Source organism: Melopsittacus undulatus, chromosome Z (genome assembly GCF_012275295.1).
Source record: "Melopsittacus undulatus isolate bMelUnd1 chromosome Z, bMelUnd1.mat.Z, whole genome shotgun sequence".
In the NCBI taxonomy this organism is placed as follows: Eukaryota; Metazoa; Chordata; class Aves; order Psittaciformes; family Psittaculidae; genus Melopsittacus; species Melopsittacus undulatus.
This window is the reverse complement of record NC_047557.1, coordinates 86,268,697-86,288,557: the sequence shown is the minus strand read 5'-3', so window position 1 is coordinate 86,288,557 and position 19,861 is coordinate 86,268,697. Positions and strand designations below refer to the sequence as shown.

Below are 19,861 nucleotides of genomic sequence, written 5' to 3'. Positions count from 1 at the left end.
CAAACCACATATAGCAGTATCCTTCTTGAACTTGTATGCCAGAATTCAAGTGGTTCATTAACAGCTGTCTTACTACGAAGTTGATGCAACAGCTGCAGTCTGTAGGTTTTCTAAGTAACTGTTAGTACCGTTATTTGACCAATGTCATCATTTATGCAAAATTAGCAAATTACTGCATTATAAATACAAAGCAACGTCTGTGCATTTATTGTACCAGTTACTCTTATAATAAAGTATTGCAAATAGCACTTCTTGCCATTGAAAGTTCTTGTACAAATATTGATACGTGTTAAATTTATGAATATAATGTGCTCTGTAATTACTTTGTCTGTGAGATAGTTTGCGAAAACAAAAAAACCTGAACAACTGTATTAACATTGTACTCCTGTGTGGCTTCAAAACAGCATCTCAGTGGTTGTGGTGTTTTGGAAATAAGTTAACGATTTGTATGACACCAGATTTGTTGTTACCATGATAACAAATCAGTGATCGTTGCCTTTCAATTGTTTTGCGGAGAGGAAGTGGAATTAAACAAAGCTTCTGCTCAGAGGCTCCTCTAGTGTGAGAAATGTTTGAAGAAAAATCTGTGTTTATCATGTCCTTGAAAAGGACAAATCACAAAGATTGAAGAGCAGAAGCAGGAATCATGGTGCTGCCTCTGCAGCCAGATCCTGGGGGAATTAGCATGCCCCTTCTGTGCTTTCCCTCTGCAGTGGTTTTGCTAATTGTGACATAATGCTCTCAAGAATTATCTTGTAAATACCTCCTTTAAAACATACCAGCTCCGTATCTGGGGAAACATGACTTACACAAGAGAAAAGTGTTCCTGGAATACATCTCCTTTTATCTATAAGGCTTTCAACCATCTTCCTGTCTTTTCATTCTGGAGTCAAGAGCGCAGCTAAGTAATCAAGTATGATGTCTTGGAAGGCTGTAAAGCTCTTCAAATTTCACCACGTTTGTAAGTGCTTTTATACTTTCTTAGTGCTTATTGTGCTAATAAAAGCTCTGGAAAATAATTCAGTTCTGTAATAAATATTGAGAGTCAACAATTTAGTAATGGCCTAAGAAGATGTTCAAATACTATTAATGGGGGCATGACAGTTACAGTATGTGAAATTTAATGCTCTAGCTCTTTATTGATCTTCCTTGTATCCAATGCATGGCACATACATTTGCACTTAGCACTTGGTCTTTCTACATTAACACTGTCTTCAGCACTGTTATCAGGGGGACTTTAGAACCACATTTGATGCTAAACTGAAGTGTTTAAGGAAATACCTATATTTTTTTCAAGTATCCACTTTCTTTTCACTTTACTTTTGACTGCTCTTTCTTCTGGGTGATGCTTTAACAAGTAAAGTTCTCCCCTTCACACTTTTTAAAGTGTTCTTATTACATATTGAATATTTCTACCATTACCTATCGAAACCTATATAGACCATAAATCCTGCAAGGCTCATTTTTTTTTTCAGAAATGATGAAAGGGTGTAAGAAAATTAATTGCATCTTTGATCTTCTGCTGGTTCTGAAAAACTGTATTAGCATGACCTGCTCATATATGTATGTGTGTATGTGAATGTTAAAGTTCTTTGCCTATGTCTACAGAAGTTATAAGCCTGTCACAAAGGTTCTCAATCTGCATGTCAAGCTTTGTCAGCCCTTGGTTTTCATCCTGCAGGTCTTTGGTTCATTCTCAGCCTGTTTGCTTTTACTTTGCTATGCTAATTAGCTGTTAAACCCCAGTGAAAATTGTACAGTTCCACATTGCAGATATAGGATACTTCTCAAAATGTGGTGATTCTTCATGTTTCTTTCTCTTTCCTTGGACTGTTCAAGGAGAAACAGCTCATAAGGCTACATAGTAGTAGCACCGTACATCCTGGTAATTGACTTCAGAAGTTAGACAACATCAGTAACTTCTTAGTGTCCTAAGAATGTGAGAAATCTATAGACAGCAATGCTAAATGTATCCTTATTTCAGCATGAACCCTTGTTATAATCTGTGGTTTTATTTTAGCTGGGTTTAATATTTATTGAATTTTTTATCTGATAAAAGATTGGTGGTTAGTATTTCACATAGGGTGAAATCCTCTTTGTTTTTTGGGAATGAGTGCATAGGGGTATATTTGCTACATCATGCAGAATTAATTTTTTGTGACAGTCATGAAGGTTTCTATCTGCTGGTTCTTTGGAGTTGAGCTGGTTAAGAACTGCTTAAGAAATTCAGTTTCTCAGCAACTATTGGCTATTTCTCAGTAAAACAATGCAAATAATGGCATGCAGGAATGGCCCAGTGTCATTCTCTATTCCTTGTGATTCACAAACATATTAAAGTATCAATTGTTTATAACATTTCCTTAGGTTCATCTGTGTTCTTTTGTCCATATGTATAAAAAGAAAACTAAAGACTTGGAGATCAGATTTAAATTTGATCATTATTCTAAAATAAAGTTTGAATTTTCTTACTTCTCACCAAATACAGCTGATCTTTTTCCCAACTGGTACCTGCTGGAAGAGGATGCATAAAAGACAGAGGGAACCAGAAATGGGTGATAGTGTCAAGATGCTTGCAGTGATGGTAAAATTTTATTGACAAGTATACTGAGAAGGCTTAGGGGCATTTTGTCAGCAGAAGAAGTGGTTCTGTTTAAATAATGTATAATTTAAAACTTTTTTTCTTAATTATTATTTTAAGCATTAATCCATGTGTGACAAATCTACACTCAGCTGGGTAAGAAAAGTGCCAGTTCTGTTTCATTAACAGCCACTGGCCAAAAGAGCAATGTTCCTGCAGGTTAAACCAGTGATTAAGGGGCCCTTAACACTCAAGATGGGGAGGGAGGGGGTGCAGGTTGCAGAGGCATTTTTCACACATTGCTAAGGTGCTTCAAGGCATAAATTAACTCCTAGTTCAGTTACATCAGTTCAAGTATGTTGTGCATATGCATGACTGGTCTGCATGTGCGTGTGAACCAAGATCTGGGCCTCTTGATTTTTGAGAAGGGGCAGGAGAGGTTGAAATTAGTAAGCAAAACCAAACAGTACCTTGAGGAAAAAACACCAGCCTTCCAGACAGCTGCTCAGTCACAAGTACTGGTGTTAGACCTGAGGTCTTTGCATTGTAGTAGATTGTTCCTTACGTAATGTTTTTCATGTCCAGATCACTTAAGCTGCATCCAGCAACTTATGTAACTGAACTGGTTTGTTCAGTGGGTGAGCAAGGTGCACAATAGTTACATTAAATAACCTTATACCTTATACTTTGTTGTAGTATAGTTAGGAAATGGATTTATGCCAATTAAGTATGGTTATGTAGCCATAGATAATTTTAATATGCATTTATATGAATAATAAAAATAATACAATTTTCTGTCCTTAATATGGAAATGTTTTTGGCATATAGTATTACGGGTTGGGGAGCTGTCGTATGCAAAGTGTCGGACAGTGTGGTCAGATGTCTGCCGGTATTTTTGCAAGGCTGGGTTGTAGGAAGAGTGTAGCACAGACAAGGCTTTTGGTAAAACTTGAGGGTAACAAAGGGCAGCCTGGAAATAAAACATTTTCATGGGAGTAATAGTACTGGTAAATTGGCCGGTCCCTCAAGGTCTTCTAATGAGTGGAGCTTAGAAATAATTTGACAAAATTTCTGAGATCTGATAGATGTGAAAGTGGGAAAATAGAAGCTGTAATGATGCATTTAGAATGTATTTTTTTTATTACTCTAGGTTAATTTCTGACATAGCTGGTCCTAGTGAGCCACTTGAATGATCTTGGTTGCTATGAAGTTTTAATAGTTAACACTTGGAAGGCCTTGTAGTTTAAACTAATGTTAACTTCAAAAATCACATTCCTTCTTTGAGAAACTATCCCAAATTGGGTATGTCTTTTTAATTCTTCATTTTTTAAAAACATGTGAAAGAATATTGGGAGGTAAGGGTTAGGAAGTTCTGTAAAGCGATGGCTTTTTTTCTAGATGGGGTTTTATTTTTGTGTCACAAAATTTTTACTATAGAAAGTGCTTAATCTTCCTTTATTATACAGCCATTGAGCTCTCACTTCAGAGTGTTAGCCCATTTCTTCATGCATGACTTGAAATAAATCCATGTTTTCATATAGTTGATTAAAACCCAAAAGGATGAAAGGGAAACACAGGCCCTAATGTGTGTTCTTATGTGGGGAAAAAGCCAATAGAAAAGAGGGATTTTTGAAAACCAAAGGTTTGCATTTGAACTTGTGATCCAAATCTTTCTTTCAGGGCAATATGCATTCTCAGAGTACCTTGCTAAACCTCATAACTCTTTGGAAAACAAGACTACTGGCAAAAACAATGTTGGAGGTAGAGATGATACTTTCTTATGCTTTGAATAGAGGCCTTTTTGTAGGACCTGACCAGGAATTTCTGTAAACACATTGGACTGCATTGAAAACAAAGAGAAAAAACAAAACCCTGAAGTGTTTTGCTAGCTCTGTTCCTTAGTCAGTATTCTCAAAAGTGTAAAAGCTGCAGTGAGCAGTTAGAAAAACTTAGGACAAAAAAAAAGAAAAAAGGCAATGTTTTAAGAACTCTAGAAAAGAGTTAAGCAGAAGGGTTATTTCATAGGCTGTGAATGGAGATGGTGTTTCAAAGCTATTAGGCCTTGCTCTTGCACTCCTACTTATTCCCTCCGTTAGCCTCGGTAAGATTATTTGTCAGATTAGACATGAGATAGGTAAAACTCAGCCTAGATAAAATGTTCAGATTTCTTTTACCTCTCTGCTGTTAGATTGCTAAGGGTTGAGGGGAGTAAAAATGGGCATTTTCAGTCATTAGATAAAAAAAACCCCAACACTGACCTAATGAAATTAAGGCAACATTAGGTGGGACTTTATGTCACTGTAGCATGAGTCAGGTAGTGAATCAGAAAATTTGGAGTATGCAGAATTGTTTTGCTGCTTATGCTCTTTTCTTTGCATCAAGCAAGTGCAAGCTTTTGTGGCCAAGCACCAGCTTGCCTGAAAGGTGGATTTGAAGAGTCTCAGCCATCTTCTGAGACAATATTTCATAGACACATCACGCGTGCATAGGAAGTATTTGTAAATAGTAAATATTGAAGAATTGTTCGAGTAGGAGGCTAAATGCAATGGCAAGATACTAAATTTTTCTTTGAATTGACCTCTTTCATGTGTGTTTTTCATAGCATGATTTATTTGCACTTCATTCTCTTTGTTCTGCATAATGCTAATTGTAAGGTGAAAGTAAATAATTACTGGCTGGAAAAAAGGCTGCTTGCCATCCACTCAGAGATTGGGAACATGCCTGGTAGAAAATTCAAAACAATGTCTTTAAAAAAATCTCTTATAGGAAATAATGACATGGGCTTTTCCAGGTTAGTGACTTGCAGTCATGTTTTTTGGCATTCTACTAGTTTCAAGAAAGTGTATGCTTTAACTGCTCATCACAATGAGTAGTTCTTGTTCAGCTAAAAACTATCACTCCTAGACGCTTTGTAGGCACTGTTGTGTTGGTCCATGTCTGTAACTGACCATGTGTGTAACATGTCCATGTGTGTCACTGACTTTTTACATCTGGATAGGATGCTGCTTCACGTACAGAGAGATTATGCAGTGAAAATGGCATTTTCCCAGAATTCAGGAGAAATGCAGGGCAGCAAAGAGAGTTATCTTTTTAGAGGTGACTGGTGCTTGCATTGACTGAAATGTCCCTTGTTCTAAAAAATGCAGTTTCTTCCATAAATTTTTCAGTGTGTTTTATGCTAAGTACTGGGGGGAAGAAACAAACTTTTCCTGTTAATGTTTTCAGTGGTTTCACATATTAGAAATTGTTGAGTCATTGCAGCCTTACATTTGTTGTCAGAATTAATTTCAATAATATTTTAATGTGATTTCAGCAGAAATAGTTTTCATCATACATTGCTTCAGCCAAGACAGTGATCTGTAAATTGGAAAATTACTACTGTCTTCTGACTTGTGTGATGATGAAACTACATGGGAATTCTGTGTTTGAAACACTAAGGTCTTCACAAGCCTTTATAGCCTAGATATTGAACTTTTGTCTTACAATTAAGAGAGCAATGAAACCTTTTGAGAAGGATATTGACACCCTGCAGGGAAATACTTGAGCTGCAGAAGTTTTTACACTGTGATGATTCTTGGGTAGAAAATGTCATTAAGTCCCACTTTTCCTTTGTACCACTTGATTTGAAAATGACAGACTATGTATGTATAACTGCATTTTGGCCTGTGACTTTGCTATGTATTCACTGTGTTTCTATCGCTTCCTCTGCTCTGTAACATACACCATATTACTTCTACTGTTATGAAGAAACAGTAAAAAAAATTTCTATGCATAGTGATTGAGAATTCCCTTGCTGAATTTTACAACTATCTCATTAATAAACTTGTTTATTACTAGTAAATGAGCAGAGATTGTTAATGTCTGAAGGAAGTTTATCACATGCTCTGGAACTGGGTATTAGTGCTTCTGGTCTGCCTGCCAGTTATCAGAGTCAGATATATATAATAAATCCTTTAACACTCACAGCAGCCTAAAAAATACAATATTTGCAGAGATTTTTCTCCTTTCTGAAGGCCCAAATACAACATTTAGCAAGGTTTCTTGAGCAGTGCCTAGTGCATGGTGACATTATAGGGATGGTGAACTTACGATCCTTTCATGTACTGGCATGGCAAATGTATATACGTAAAGATTACGTTGGTTCTTAAAGTGTAAGAAACATAATACTGGTACCTCAATAAGCTGTTACACTGTTAATAATTTTTAAAATGTAAAAATTAGGTTTAAAGAATGATTTTTTTTTTCAGATGCCTGGTAACTTCAAATGAAAGCATTTTTATTTTTCCTGTTTCAGAGTTTAGATGTTGGAAGAGCCCATAAGCAATGCTTGTGTAACAGAGCTTAGACTTACACATCAGCCAGCTGGTATAGCCAGATTGTCAGTTGTTCTCTTTTTTCACTTTTTGGAGGTATTTGTGAGCAACTTGATGTTTTGACATCTGTGTGACAGCTTCTTGCATAAGAGATGGGCAACATGTTATACCACCCAGCTGTGTGTATTAGTCTGTACATCAAGCTGAAGAGCGGCACTTAGCCAGATCTGACAATCAAATGTGAACTAGTACTACCTATACACAGGAGTGCATTTTAATGTTGTGTGCTTTTTGCCAAGAGGCTGGTACTTGACAAAGAAATTGTCGGAATCTCTTTCCCACCTCTTTCTTATTTTTTATTTTTTTCTCCCTCACAGTTGTGAGAACATGTTGAAATATATATTTTTTTTTGGCTGCAGTTTAATATAGTTTATCTTACAGAAGCCAATTTAGTGTTTTCAGTGATTTCTGGTAATAAAATTGCAGCAAGCTTTTTATAATAGAGAAGTATTACCTGTTTACATTATGCAGCAAATTACCATGTCATTTTTTGCAGCTTAATCTGAAGTAACGTTATGCTCAGTTTCACCATGACTTCATATCAACATACCAACAACCTGTTTCCAGAGAAGCCAGGACCTAGAGAAATTCTACTGGTTTTTAAAATTCAATGCTGCTCTTCTCAGTCTAGTTAAGAGTCAGTGATTATCAGTTGTGAGTGTGGAGATGGGCGAGAGCTATTTGATCTTGGTTTAGTTTGACTGAGCGATAAACCTTAAAGTTTCTAGACTTCTTCATGAATTTTAAAGCTCACCATCTTCCTTGATGCTTAAATTTGAATAAATGAAATTCACTGTCACAGAATAAAATAGACACTAACACTGTCCATAATTCAGCTTGCCTTGTTTCCGTATTTGCTATAAACCAGATGTTATTACTAAAAGGCATAATTCTTTCTTCCTTTTTTCATTGCCAGAACAGGGAAGATCTGATTTGACCAGTATATGCAACCCCCCAAAAAATTATAAAGAGGGACATTTGCAAAAAGCCGTCTTTTAAGAATTAATTCTCGTCTATGCAATAATCAATTTGTGGTGACATCTAGGTGATAAAATATGTCGTTTTCCCCTATATACCTTGTTTTTATGAAAATGTAGGTACACATTTATGTTGTGTCTTTTAAAAGTGGTATTCCATTTCCATCTGGTCTTTTTCTTGTAATAGAGAAGTATTGAGCGAGCTGCCACTTCAGTTGTTTCTTGCAATTTTGTTTATGTAGTTGAAAATATTGCGATAAAAATAGGAATGTAAAGCCTGTTATCTAAAATATTTAAGCATTATGACAGATGTATTTTTGTGATCTTTGAGTTGTATTTTTGTTAGCAAATATTTGTTAATGATCAAAGTTTTTAAACGAATCATCCTTGCAAGCTAAAAGAAAGAAGAAATAAAGGAAATGCTGCATTAATTTTCTAGGCCAATACTTCCGCTGCAATAGTTTTTACAGTGGTGTTAATCTGTACTTACATCATGTTGAATTTGGCTGTGGGTACATAAAGGTGGATGGATTTGCCATGGGTTTGAATTGTTTGATTCCAAAAATCTGATAGCATATTTCAATTGTCTCTTGCACTTTAGCTGCACAATTAATTGTATAATGCATACAGTAATTTTAGTTAATTTTAAATTTAACAATTTATTTAAATTTTGTTACTGATGAAAACTTGGAAAATGCAGTTTGTGGAAATAAGATTTTTATCTTAGCAATTTTTAATCAGTTGTATCGACTCAACTTCGGAGGAAAAGAAAATGAAAATTCGGAGAATAAAATGAAAATAGAAATAAGAAATTAGTAGGTATAAATGAGGCATAGTTCTGAAGGACATAAGATTAAGATGGATTTTCAGGAGTGTAATAAGGACTCATATTCTTAAAAGCATTTAGGAGGAAAAATGCTCATGTGCTCTGTAACTAGCAAACCTGAATTACTGCTTTGTAAGTGGAAAAGCTCTGCTGTTTTTTTGCATCCATTTGCTTTTATTTAATTTCGAGTATCAAAGATAATAAGAAAAATAATCGTACATGTTTGTTTCTTTATAATACTAGTTTTATATTTGCTGTTTTTATCTTGGATTCTTATCTAACTTTGTTTCAATTTTACCCCTCTAAAACAGAAAAAAAGGCTTCTTGAAGAACTTGGAAAGAACAGACTTCCATATATGACACCAGTCGATGCTGATTTCCATCAGTTGGTAATGTATTTCTTTTAACTGCACTTGTTCTAAACTAAAGTGGCTCTTTGACTGAACAATAAATCTTTCTTCAAAGAGAAACTATGAAATCTGGTATGAAAATGGGATTCTCATGGCTGATACTGTACTTCCAAGTAATGCGAAATACAACCTCCAGAATTGGGATATTCAAGAATGAAAACTTTGTAAATTTTTTTTAGGATTTCGTCCTGAATATCAGTACCTGAGCACCAGGTAACAAGTAACAGTCACAGTTTCTTATGCTTTAGTAAAATAAAATACACTGTCATTTTTAAGGATTTATTTGGTGGGAATTCAGAATCATGAAGTCAAACTCCAGTTTTGCCATGGGATTACAGTTATGATATTGAGCAACCTCTCTCTTTCCCTCACCTTTGTTGTTCATTTGGATTGTAGGATGCTTAGGGAAAGCATGGTGTTCTCTGTTCTTACAGTGCTGAACATAGTGGAACTAAGCTCTTGATAGGCATCTTTTACGCTATAGAGATAGTAATATAAACAAAAGAAATGCCAACAACCAAACACATTCTTTTCATGCTTAATCTAATGTTCATGAAGAAGCTCTTCCCCCCTCTTGAGACTTGGGTAGCTTACTATTTTCTCCTTCCTTAGTCCTGTTACATCCCCTCCTGTTTGATCTTTTCTGTCTGTTGCTGCCAACAGCTGCTAAGCCCAGCATTTTTTTCAGTCTTTGTAAATCCAGGCTCTTGGAGCTCACATGACAACAGAAGATGGAGCTAAGGCTGCCCAAGTGGCACCTCATTTACTTGGTATCAGTAAATCATAAATATAGAAGACAATGGGAACAAGATAAGCAGTGAAATCAGACCAGTTCCAGACTTAATCAAGTTTAGATACATTCTTCTTGCATCACACAGAGTTATTCTTTTTTGTGTAGTGTTTGTGTGCATGCTAGGTATTTTTAAGTCTATGTGAGAATCGGAAGCATCATAAGCACCTCTTAAATTCTAATGGTGGTTGTGAAATGTTACTTAAATTAAAGCTGTACATATTACAAGTTCCATGGTGCTTAAATGTAGTACATATGGAGAAGAGAAGGGTGAGAGCTTGAAGACAACAAGTTGGCAAAATTAAATATCACATACAGTTTAGTTTTATATTCTCTCTTTCTGGGAGAGATGTGCCTTACTCCCTTAAAGATGCACCCCTGACAAAGCAGTATTCTTTAAACACATTGGAAAGGTTAGGTAGGATGCAAGTAGATAACTACAGTATCCTGTCAGGTGTGGAAATGTACAGTCTGAGCACAACAAAGAACTTCCATCACAAGAACTTCACTTATATCCTCTTTCAATGTGCCTTGTACAATGCAGGATTTTACAAATGGGTCCCAAATCATAGGCTGAAACAGTGTAATTTTTAAAGCCACTTAGAAACAAGGAAAAGTCTGTTAGCAAGGCAGTTCACAAATACAGAATCATAGAATGGTTTGGACCTTGAGGACCTTGAGACCATCTGGTTCCAACCCCCCTGCCATGGGCAGGGACACATCACACTAAACCATGAGGAACTGGAGTGGGTTGCCCAATCACAGAATCACAGAATCCCAAGGGTTGGAAGGGACCTCAAAAGATCATCTAGTCCAACCCTCCTGCAAGAGCAGGGTAACCTAGAGTACGTCACACAGGAACTTGTGCAGGTGGGCCTTGAATATCTCCAACGTAGGAGACTCCACAACCCCCCTGGGCAACCTGTTCCAGTGCTCTGTCACTCTTACAGTAAAGAAGTTCTTCCTGATGTTAACGTGGAACCTCCTATGCTCCAGTTTACACCCATTGCCCCTTGTCCTACCACTGGATATCACTGAAAAAAGCCTAGCTCCATCATCCTGACACCCACCCTTTACATATTTGTAAATACTGATGAGGTCACCCCTCAGTCTCCTCCAAGCTAAAGAGACCCAGCTCCCTCAGCCTCTCCTCATAAGGGAGGTGTTCCACTCCCTTAATCATCTTTGTGGCTCTGCGCTGGACTCTTTCAAGCAATTCCCTGTCCTTCTTGAACTGAGGGGCCCAGAACTGGATGCAATATTCCAGATGCGGCCTCACCAAGGCAGAGTAGAGGGGGAGGAGAACCTCTCTTGCCCTAGTAACCACACCCTTTCTAATGCACCCTAGGATGCCATTTGCCTTCTTGGCCCCAAGGGCACATTGCTGGCTCATGGTCATCCTCCTGTCCACCAGGACCCCCAGGTCCCTTTTCCCCTTCACTACTTTCCAGCAGGTCAACCCCCAACCTGTACTGGTACATGGGGTTGTTCTTCCCCAGATGCAAGACTCTACACTTGCCCTTGTTGAATTTCATCAAGTTTCTCCCTGCCCAACTCTCCAGCCTGTCCAGGTCTCGCTGAATGGCAACACAGCCTTCTGGTGTGTCAGCCACTCCTCCCAGTTTAGTGTCATCAGTGAACTTGCTGAGGGTACACTCGGTTCCCTCATCCAGGTTGTTGATGAAAATATTAAACAGCACTGGTCCCAGCACCGACCCCTGAGGGACTCCACTAGTCACAGACCTCCAGCTAGATTCTGCCCCATTGACCACAACTCTCTGCCTTCTTCCTTTCAACCAGTTCTTGACCCACCTCACTACATGATCGTCAAGCCCACACTTCCTTAGCTTATCTATGAGGATGCTGTGGGAGATATTATTTAATGCCTTACTGATATCAAGGAAGTTGTTGAACGCTCCATCCCTGGTAGTGTTCAGGACCAGGTTGGAACACAGCCTTGGATGATATGGTTTAGTGTGAGGTGTCCCTGCCCATGGCAGGGGGGTTGGAACTTGATAATTTTAAGGTCCTTTCCAGCCCTAAGTATTCTATGATTCTGCGTCACTCAAGACTCTGTCCAACCTGGGCTTGAACACTGCCAGGGATGGAACATTCACATCTTCCCTGGGCAACCTGTTCCAGCCCTCACAGTACAGAACTTCTTCCTTACATCTAATCTAAACTTCCCCTGTAAATATACATATCTGAAATACAAACTTAGAATTTCATGATGTAAGTGGTAGTTTGTTTATCAAGGGTCCCTATTGCTGATTTCTAACTCTGTTCTGTCACTCGGATCACCTGTAGGATGATTCGCTGCATTGAGTACCACCTTTAGAAGTGAAAACGTGTATATTTAAAATCATGTTTGTAACATTCGTATGAAGAACTGAACATCAAATGTGTAAGATACCTGCTTCTTTCAGAGTCAGCAGGGAATTAACCTTTAATACTTGCTGCCAGGGTTACAACACAGAGTACATGATTACTTCTCCTTCCCCATCCCCCCAAAACACCAAGGTGTCCAGTGTGAACCCAGTGTTCACCCTGTCTTCTGATCCCTTAATGCTTTCCTTATGTAGGACATTGCACAGTGACTGGTCAGAGATTTAAAGACAACCAAACTGTTTTCATATGATGTGTCGGAAATATGTTTCCACTTCCTGATTTCTTCTGAGGTTAACGGTGTGGGGTTTTGTGGGTGTGTTTGTTTGTTTTTAAGATAGAATCCTAAGTATACTGTGTAAAACTTAATGTTAAGATAGTCCTTAAGCATGTAATCTTAAAACACAACCCAAAGGTAACATGCCTCTGACTTGGCTGGCAGAAAATGTGAAAGATATTACCTCTGCAGTTCAGGAGGGGAATACAATGTTGTTACCTCTGTAGCACTTCCTTTCTAGGGCATGTTTTCAGTAATTTAGTTACTTTACGTCATATTATTCCTTCCCTTCTTCCATTTGTAATAATTGTTTGGAATTTCATATGTGCAGTTCATGTAAGAAATTTGGTGTATGAAGTGTTTAAAAAATTTTAAGTAGTAATAACTTTTAAAATATACCATAATAATGTGTGTAATACGGCAATTGGTTAGTCTTGCCTGAGTATGTCCAATGTACAGAATTTTTTAAAGAAATACTAGCATACTGCTATGTAACTGTTAGTGCTCTTTCTTTTATACATATTATTTGCATAATGAAGCATATCATTCAGTGATAATCTTTATGTCACAGCATATAATGTTTTGTCATTATTAGGTATGATTGTGAAAGAATACTTGTGATTCCTATCAACCTATATGTACACGTCTGTAGCCTATAGCTGTAAATCCTTTGCAGTCACTGATTTCAGTAGTTATTCTTCATAAAGATTTTTTTTGTTGCACTATTCAAAGGCTGCAGATGCAAAGAACTGGTTGAAACAAAGGGGCCAGTTCAGGGTCTCAAGGAATCGTTTTGAGCTTTTGGAAGCTCAGGGGAATTGTGTTTAACAAGTTTGTGTTAATTTCTTTTAAGCAAAGCTGGGATCCAGTGTTCTGTACTGGGGATTGTAGAAAGACCTTCAAACAGATATCTGGGACTTCTTTCAAGCTGTGTTATTTGAAGTTAGGAATGTAAACACTATTGTCAGTAATTACTATTATCCATAGATAAAGGGTTTTTCCTCTGTCTAGGAAGCTAGTTTTTGGAAACCATAAGAATGTGTAAAGAAAGGGAGATATCTTCACTGTAAAAATTCACAAGAAATGGTGGCAAGGTTTATAGATAAACTAAGATTTATTATGAGAATCAGTATTTTTAAAATAGACTTCCTCTTATGTTCCCCTTCTTAGCAGAAACAAATGGTACTATAAAGCTGCCTCTTCAGTGTTGTAGGGTAGCAGTGTCTTATGATGCCAAAGTCTTTAACTGTTTTCATGTAGTTGAAAATCCACAAACCAACTTACTGTCTGGTGTTTTCTTTAAAGGCACCTTTTATGGATTTTAAAATTAATTTCCTGAAAGGCAGGTTCAAATTTGACTTGGAAATAGGTAGTACTAGTGAAGTGGGTTTGAGTTGTACCAGAAGGAGCCCACAGATGGATCATAGGTCACTGTGGTACTTTGATTCTGGTGGCATTTTATTTGTTTTTTAAAAGCAATTTGAACACAAGCTATTACATTAGTAAAGGTTTTGCTAGATCAGCTTCATGCATCCACATGCTTTTGCCCCATTGCCTAGTGCTTTCAGATGTCAGTTTCTTTTATATATCTATGAATTTTAATGAAATACATGGTAACTTACTCTATTTAAGAACTTATTCTCTAGCCTTTGTCCAGTTTGCCAAACAGTCTCAGCAGTAGCTAAAGCAGATTTACAGGCAGCCAATAAAAGGTGTGATTATGTGATACTCACTTCCTTAGAAAACCAGATTAACTAAATAAAATTATCCAAGCCTTCCTGGAGTGGGAAGCAGTATTTTGCACACAAAGCAAGATACTGCTGATTAGCAGTGTTACACCTTGCTGGGAGTTGTTCTCTGCTCACACTGCTGGACGTTGAACTCCAGCTGATGCCAGAGTTGGTGTGGTCAGGAGAGGAAATGAGGCAAAAGGATATTGCAGGGGAAAATGGGAAAGAAAATAATTTTAGCAATCTTCTTTTATCTAAAAGGGGAACTTTTATGTAAAATGATAGAGTGAATTATGTAAAATGGTAAAGCAAACTGGCATGCATTGAAGAATGCAGAAGTGGGACCAGTATGTCAAGCACTATTTTGAAGATAGAGGTGCACCATAGGAGAATGTTGGCTTTGTAAAAAACATACATTGTGGGTTTTTTGCCCTATAAAATGTTGTTATATAAAAACCTAATTATTACAGTTTATTGTGTAGCCCTCTAGAATTCTGCATATCTGAATGAGAGAATTCTGCACATGAGAATGAGACAGAATTGTCTTTGTTACTGCTTCATATTCTTTTGTTTGTATGCTTAAAGGCTTTTATTTACAAATTCATAAGGGGATTCTGCCAGAATCCCCAGATTTATTTGTTTATTGATTTAGAGATTTGCCCTGGTGATACTCTCTGGTTATGGGCCAGTTGTACATATCCATAATTTGCACAATACACTGGGATATGAAAATAAAGTAACAAATGTCTATTTCTTCACCATAATCTGGACTCATGTTTGTTAACTTGTTAAATGAGCCATGTCTGTTCTTGAGTATATGAAATATTTTGGTTCCTGTGAAAAGAATAATTCTTTTGCTGGTTTTGTTGATTTTTTTTTTTATTTTCTCCTTTAGTGGAAGTCCAAATATTCCAAGCTGATTTTCAGAAAATCTGACACAGTGCCTGAAGAGCTCCATCAGATGGTACAAGAAGGATTTCTGACCTTGCGAGAACATGATTGTTTCTTTCAAGATCTTGTAAGGATCAAAGAAAAAGATTTTGTTACCCCAGTGTCTCGTATATTAATTGGAAACCCAGGATGCACATACAAGTACTTGAACACAAGATTATTTACAGTTCCTTGGCCTACTGAGGGTTATGATATAAAATATTGCAGTCCTCAAATACATGATGCTTGTAAAGCATTAATCAGACTTAATGACTACTTGCATATTGAAGCAGTTAAGGCATTGCAAAATTTTGTTGAGACCAAAGAAATTAGCGATACCACTGTAATAGATAGGGAGCAAAATTTTGCTACTTGTCTTACAGAGAAAGGGTCTGTTTCAAAAGATCAAAGCAGTTGTTGTGTGCAAGCGGATAACTACATGAGTCTAAAGAACAGAACATCTTATAATGTGACTTTATTGAATTATATGGATCCACTACAAATGCTGTATTTGAAACAAGAACCTTATTTTGGAATGGGGGTCATGGCAGTGAGCTGGCATCATGACGAGAATCTAGTTGAAAGGTCAACGGTTGCAGTGTACAGTTACAGCTGTGAAGGTGAGTGATGGGAGATGAGACTTAACTAGGGATATAAATATCCCAAATCCCTGAAGCTCTTTTATGTTTCCTTGGGTGTACATCCATAAGCACACCCGTGTGCTAGTCTGTATTTGCCAAGTGCTTCTGCATACATTGTAGTACTTTTTGTACTTAAGCCTTATCTTTATTTTTACTAAAACCTCTACAATATATACCTGTGTTTACTGCAGCTGGCATGTCAGGTGTTCTCTAAGTAGATTTAAAGATTGGTATGATTAATTTCCTGATGAAGAGCTGGGAAGTACCTATTTCATTTCATGTGCATATCTTTTATCCTGCAAAATGTTTCTTTGTAATTGATATCACCAACTTTCTTATTTATCATATGCAGACTTGCTTCTCTTTATGCTGATTTTACTGCTCTTCTTTCTTTGGAAAGATAATTTTAGGTTGGTACTGTGTGAAAGTATTACTGTATTTACTTGTAAGTATATACCTTTTGTCTGGGCACGCTGTGTTGCTAAAACATGTTCTGCAGAGGAGTTGCCAACATTTCTTTAGCTGGGAAGGATAGAAGTTTTCCATTAAAAACCCCATTGTCTGACAGGCTTTGTATATTCTTAGTTATTTAAAAAATCCAAAACATTTAAATTCAGTATTGGTGGGAGGGGAGGAAATATGCTTGAAGAGTCCTTAAATATTTACTTTTAGGTTTAAAGTACCTTTCCCACTTTTATCTTTATTTAAAAGCAGACATGAGGATTTTTTTCTGTGATTGAACAAAGACCTGAATTTATTTTGTTTAATGGCTTCTAATTTTGCAAACATAAGATTAAAATTTAGACACTTGATTTGAATTTGCAAATGCTCCATTACATTTCATGATTCACAACTGATTTTTGGTCATTCCAAAAATCCTTTGATGTTTGTTGATGGGAAGAATTCACAAAGACTTTAGTAGGTTTTGACTAAAGATCATGAGATGAAAACAATAAATTATGCTTTCATGTGTGTTCTCTTGTTAGTTCTGTTACTAGTTTTGAAAATTAATGTTCAGCTGAAATCATCATATTTAAATTTTCATGGACATAAAGCATCGGCTGGTTTAGCAAGCTGAATAGAAGAGATTCCCAGACCCATAGAAATGTCACTTTGTTGATTTTTTTTCTGTTCTATTTGCCAAAGACATTGATATTCTGTGTTCAGTAAATGTTTGTTTTTTTCTCAGTAGTACGCAGACAAATATTTTTAGGAACATTCTAAATTAAAGAAAGATAAACATGAAGTAATAGTGTGTGTAAGGATTTATTGTAATATGCTTAAAAAATTTTAACACAGAACTTGATCATGGAAGAGAAGAGTCCCTTTTCAGTTTAGAGAGCTATAAATTTAAAAAAGAGGTATGATGTTTGTTCTTAACTCATTACTTTACTTTGTATCTTCTTTAGCAAGTTAGGTAAAAATGATGCTGTTTTAAACCCACTGAAAATTCCATGCAAGATTTGATTGATGAAGGTGGAAAAAGTATTTGATGTATTTAGGCCAAAAATTGCTTGGCTATATGTATGTAATTAAGGTTTTTGCCACATACAAGATTTTTTCATAAATACACTTTAAAGTTTATAATATTGTTTAATTCTGAAGGATTTAAAAATAGACATAAAAACTGGGGAAAAAAAACCTAACAGCTTTCCAGGGAATAAATTGATAATTCTATAATTTATATAAAAAAAAGAAAAAAAACTGACTTCAATATTTTTGTATTTTTACAATTATTCCAAAAAGTTTTGATCAAATTGAAATCTGGGAGGAATCTCTTGGCAGCAGCTGGTAACATTAAAGCCTGAGTGTAGCTGGAGATAGTGTAAAAGACACTTTTGGGGGAAGAACATGAAATCGGATCTAAATCAGAACAATACTGAATTCCACTTTCAAGCTCTGGAGCATGGCTCAAGTTGGTTTCATGAACTTTAGAGGGGGTTTAAGGTGCCTGATGTCACTTCTGAGCATCATGAGGAAATGTCCTGAAGTTTACCTTTATGTTGAAACAGCTCACTCCCATCTGTCTGTGTTCAGGTTGTGGTTACCATTGTTTATCCCTATCATGAAGCCGTATTTATAGTTTGCCTACTTAGTCATGAATGGGAGGAAATAGAACTTGTTTTATAGTTTGAGTATGGCATTGCAACTAGTGATAGCAAACACTTGTGTGTGTTGAAGTATTCTACCCAGCGCATCCAAGAGGAGTCTACTCAATTTTTAGAGAAACAAATAATTGGTTTTTTGCTATTCTGATTTCCTGTTTATAGCTTTCAAATGCTGGTTTTTATAAACTTACAAGATTCTTCCTTCCAGTTCCATATCTCTTCAATGCGTTGGTGGTTTCTGCACTTCACAGAGACAGTCAGTATTCACTATATCTCTAACTAAGCTCTGTAATTGTGGAACGTGAAGAAGCTCCACATCTTTTTGAAGATTATTTTTACATTGTTGTAGAATCCTATTTTGACCCCTCATTTTCCATAAATATATCTGCTTTTTACAACAGTGTCTTTTATTACTACTTTATTAATTTGTTTAGTATTGAGTTATTGTCGAATTATCACTGTAGTGTATAAAGGCTATCATAGAATCATTATAGAATGCATAATAAGAAGAGTAGAGGTGGTCAGAAATTTTTTTCATTGAGCAGTTTTTCCTCAGAAGATGTCAGTTAGATACATCAGTAATTTTCTTCGAGAAGACATTGATTCTGTGGGAAATTGAAGCATAAATTAAGCATGTTAATTTTTCTTAAAACAAGCTTGATTCTCTTTTCTGCTAGGTCTTGCACTTTTTTTTTTTTGTCAGCTTTCTTTTCCTCAGACACTCACTGGTGTCTGCAGTGCTCCAGATGCAGGATTTTTGGCAGTCCTTGAGCATGGGGCAGCTGGGGTTTCCCAAGCTTCATGGCCAGTATTGAGCTATCCTGCAACAAAAGCAAACCCCAGGGTTTCAGAAGTTGAACAGCAGGAGCCCTTGGAGTCACGCAGTATTACTGCACTATGGCAACTGTTTATCAGACTGTGTAAAGATGCACAGATTCAATTTGCATTTTATACCATTATTTGTTTGATACCTTCTTATGTGATTAAACAGTATTAAAATAGATACTACTGTAATTGAAACAACTGTATTTACTTGTTTGCTTGTTCAGTGTCTGATGCAATAATTAAAGTATAATGTTTGAAACTTTGATTGGTATTAATTGGAGTAGAGGCAGTTTTTAATATGCCAGAAAAGAAATATGAGAGCCAACATGAAGCTATTGGAACAAGCTGATACCTTCATTTGTATCACTGTTTATTTTCTTGTTCCCAGTCACAAAGTGTTTCAAAGCAACTTCAAATGAGATACTTTTTCTAACTACAAAATCAGATACACCTTTTGCTTAATGCTCATCTGACTAGTATTTGCTTTTATTTACATTAAAATAAAATGCACTACATTACAGTAGGTTAAAAATAGATTGTCAATTGTAAGAATAGGACTACAAAAAGTTGAGGAAATTTCCTTTTTATGTATATATGGCATGAAGGTACATGAGTGGTAGTCATGGTGCATATGCAGAACTGATACACGATAGGATATGTGTTCAGTCAGATTGCTATTAAAACTCTTCAGAATTAATTTACTTTTCAGAATTTACTGTGGAACAAGAATTCCAATTTTTTTTACCAGTTCAGGACTTTTAATGATGAATTAGGTTACAAATATCCTATCTCATGAGAGCAGGAAGGTAAAAACTTGTTCAAGCTTTTAATACAGTAAGCTAGCAACCCATTTTTATTTCCCGTTCTATTTATAAAAAGTGAATTGCAATCCAAATGCTGGTGGAATAAAGGCATTCTCAAAAATCTTACTTAATCCATGAAAATTTCTTAACAGTTTTCCCTCAGGCCTTTGTAAGTTTTGTAGGCAATTTTATTGATTAGCAGAGCAGT

General features: G+C 36.3%; 1 protein-coding gene across 1 annotated transcript in view; it reads left to right on the top strand.

The window, feature by feature from the left end:
* FTO (FTO alpha-ketoglutarate dependent dioxygenase) overlaps positions 1–19,861 on the top strand; it is a 244,348-nt gene that overhangs the window by 36,200 nt on the left and 188,287 nt on the right. Inside the window, exons 2-3 of the mRNA XM_013129797.2 lie at positions 9,066–9,143; positions 15,242–15,896. Coding sequence (XP_012985251.2) covers positions 9,066–9,143; positions 15,242–15,896 — 733 coding nt within the window. The remainder of the gene's footprint in view (positions 1–9,065; positions 9,144–15,241; positions 15,897–19,861) is intronic.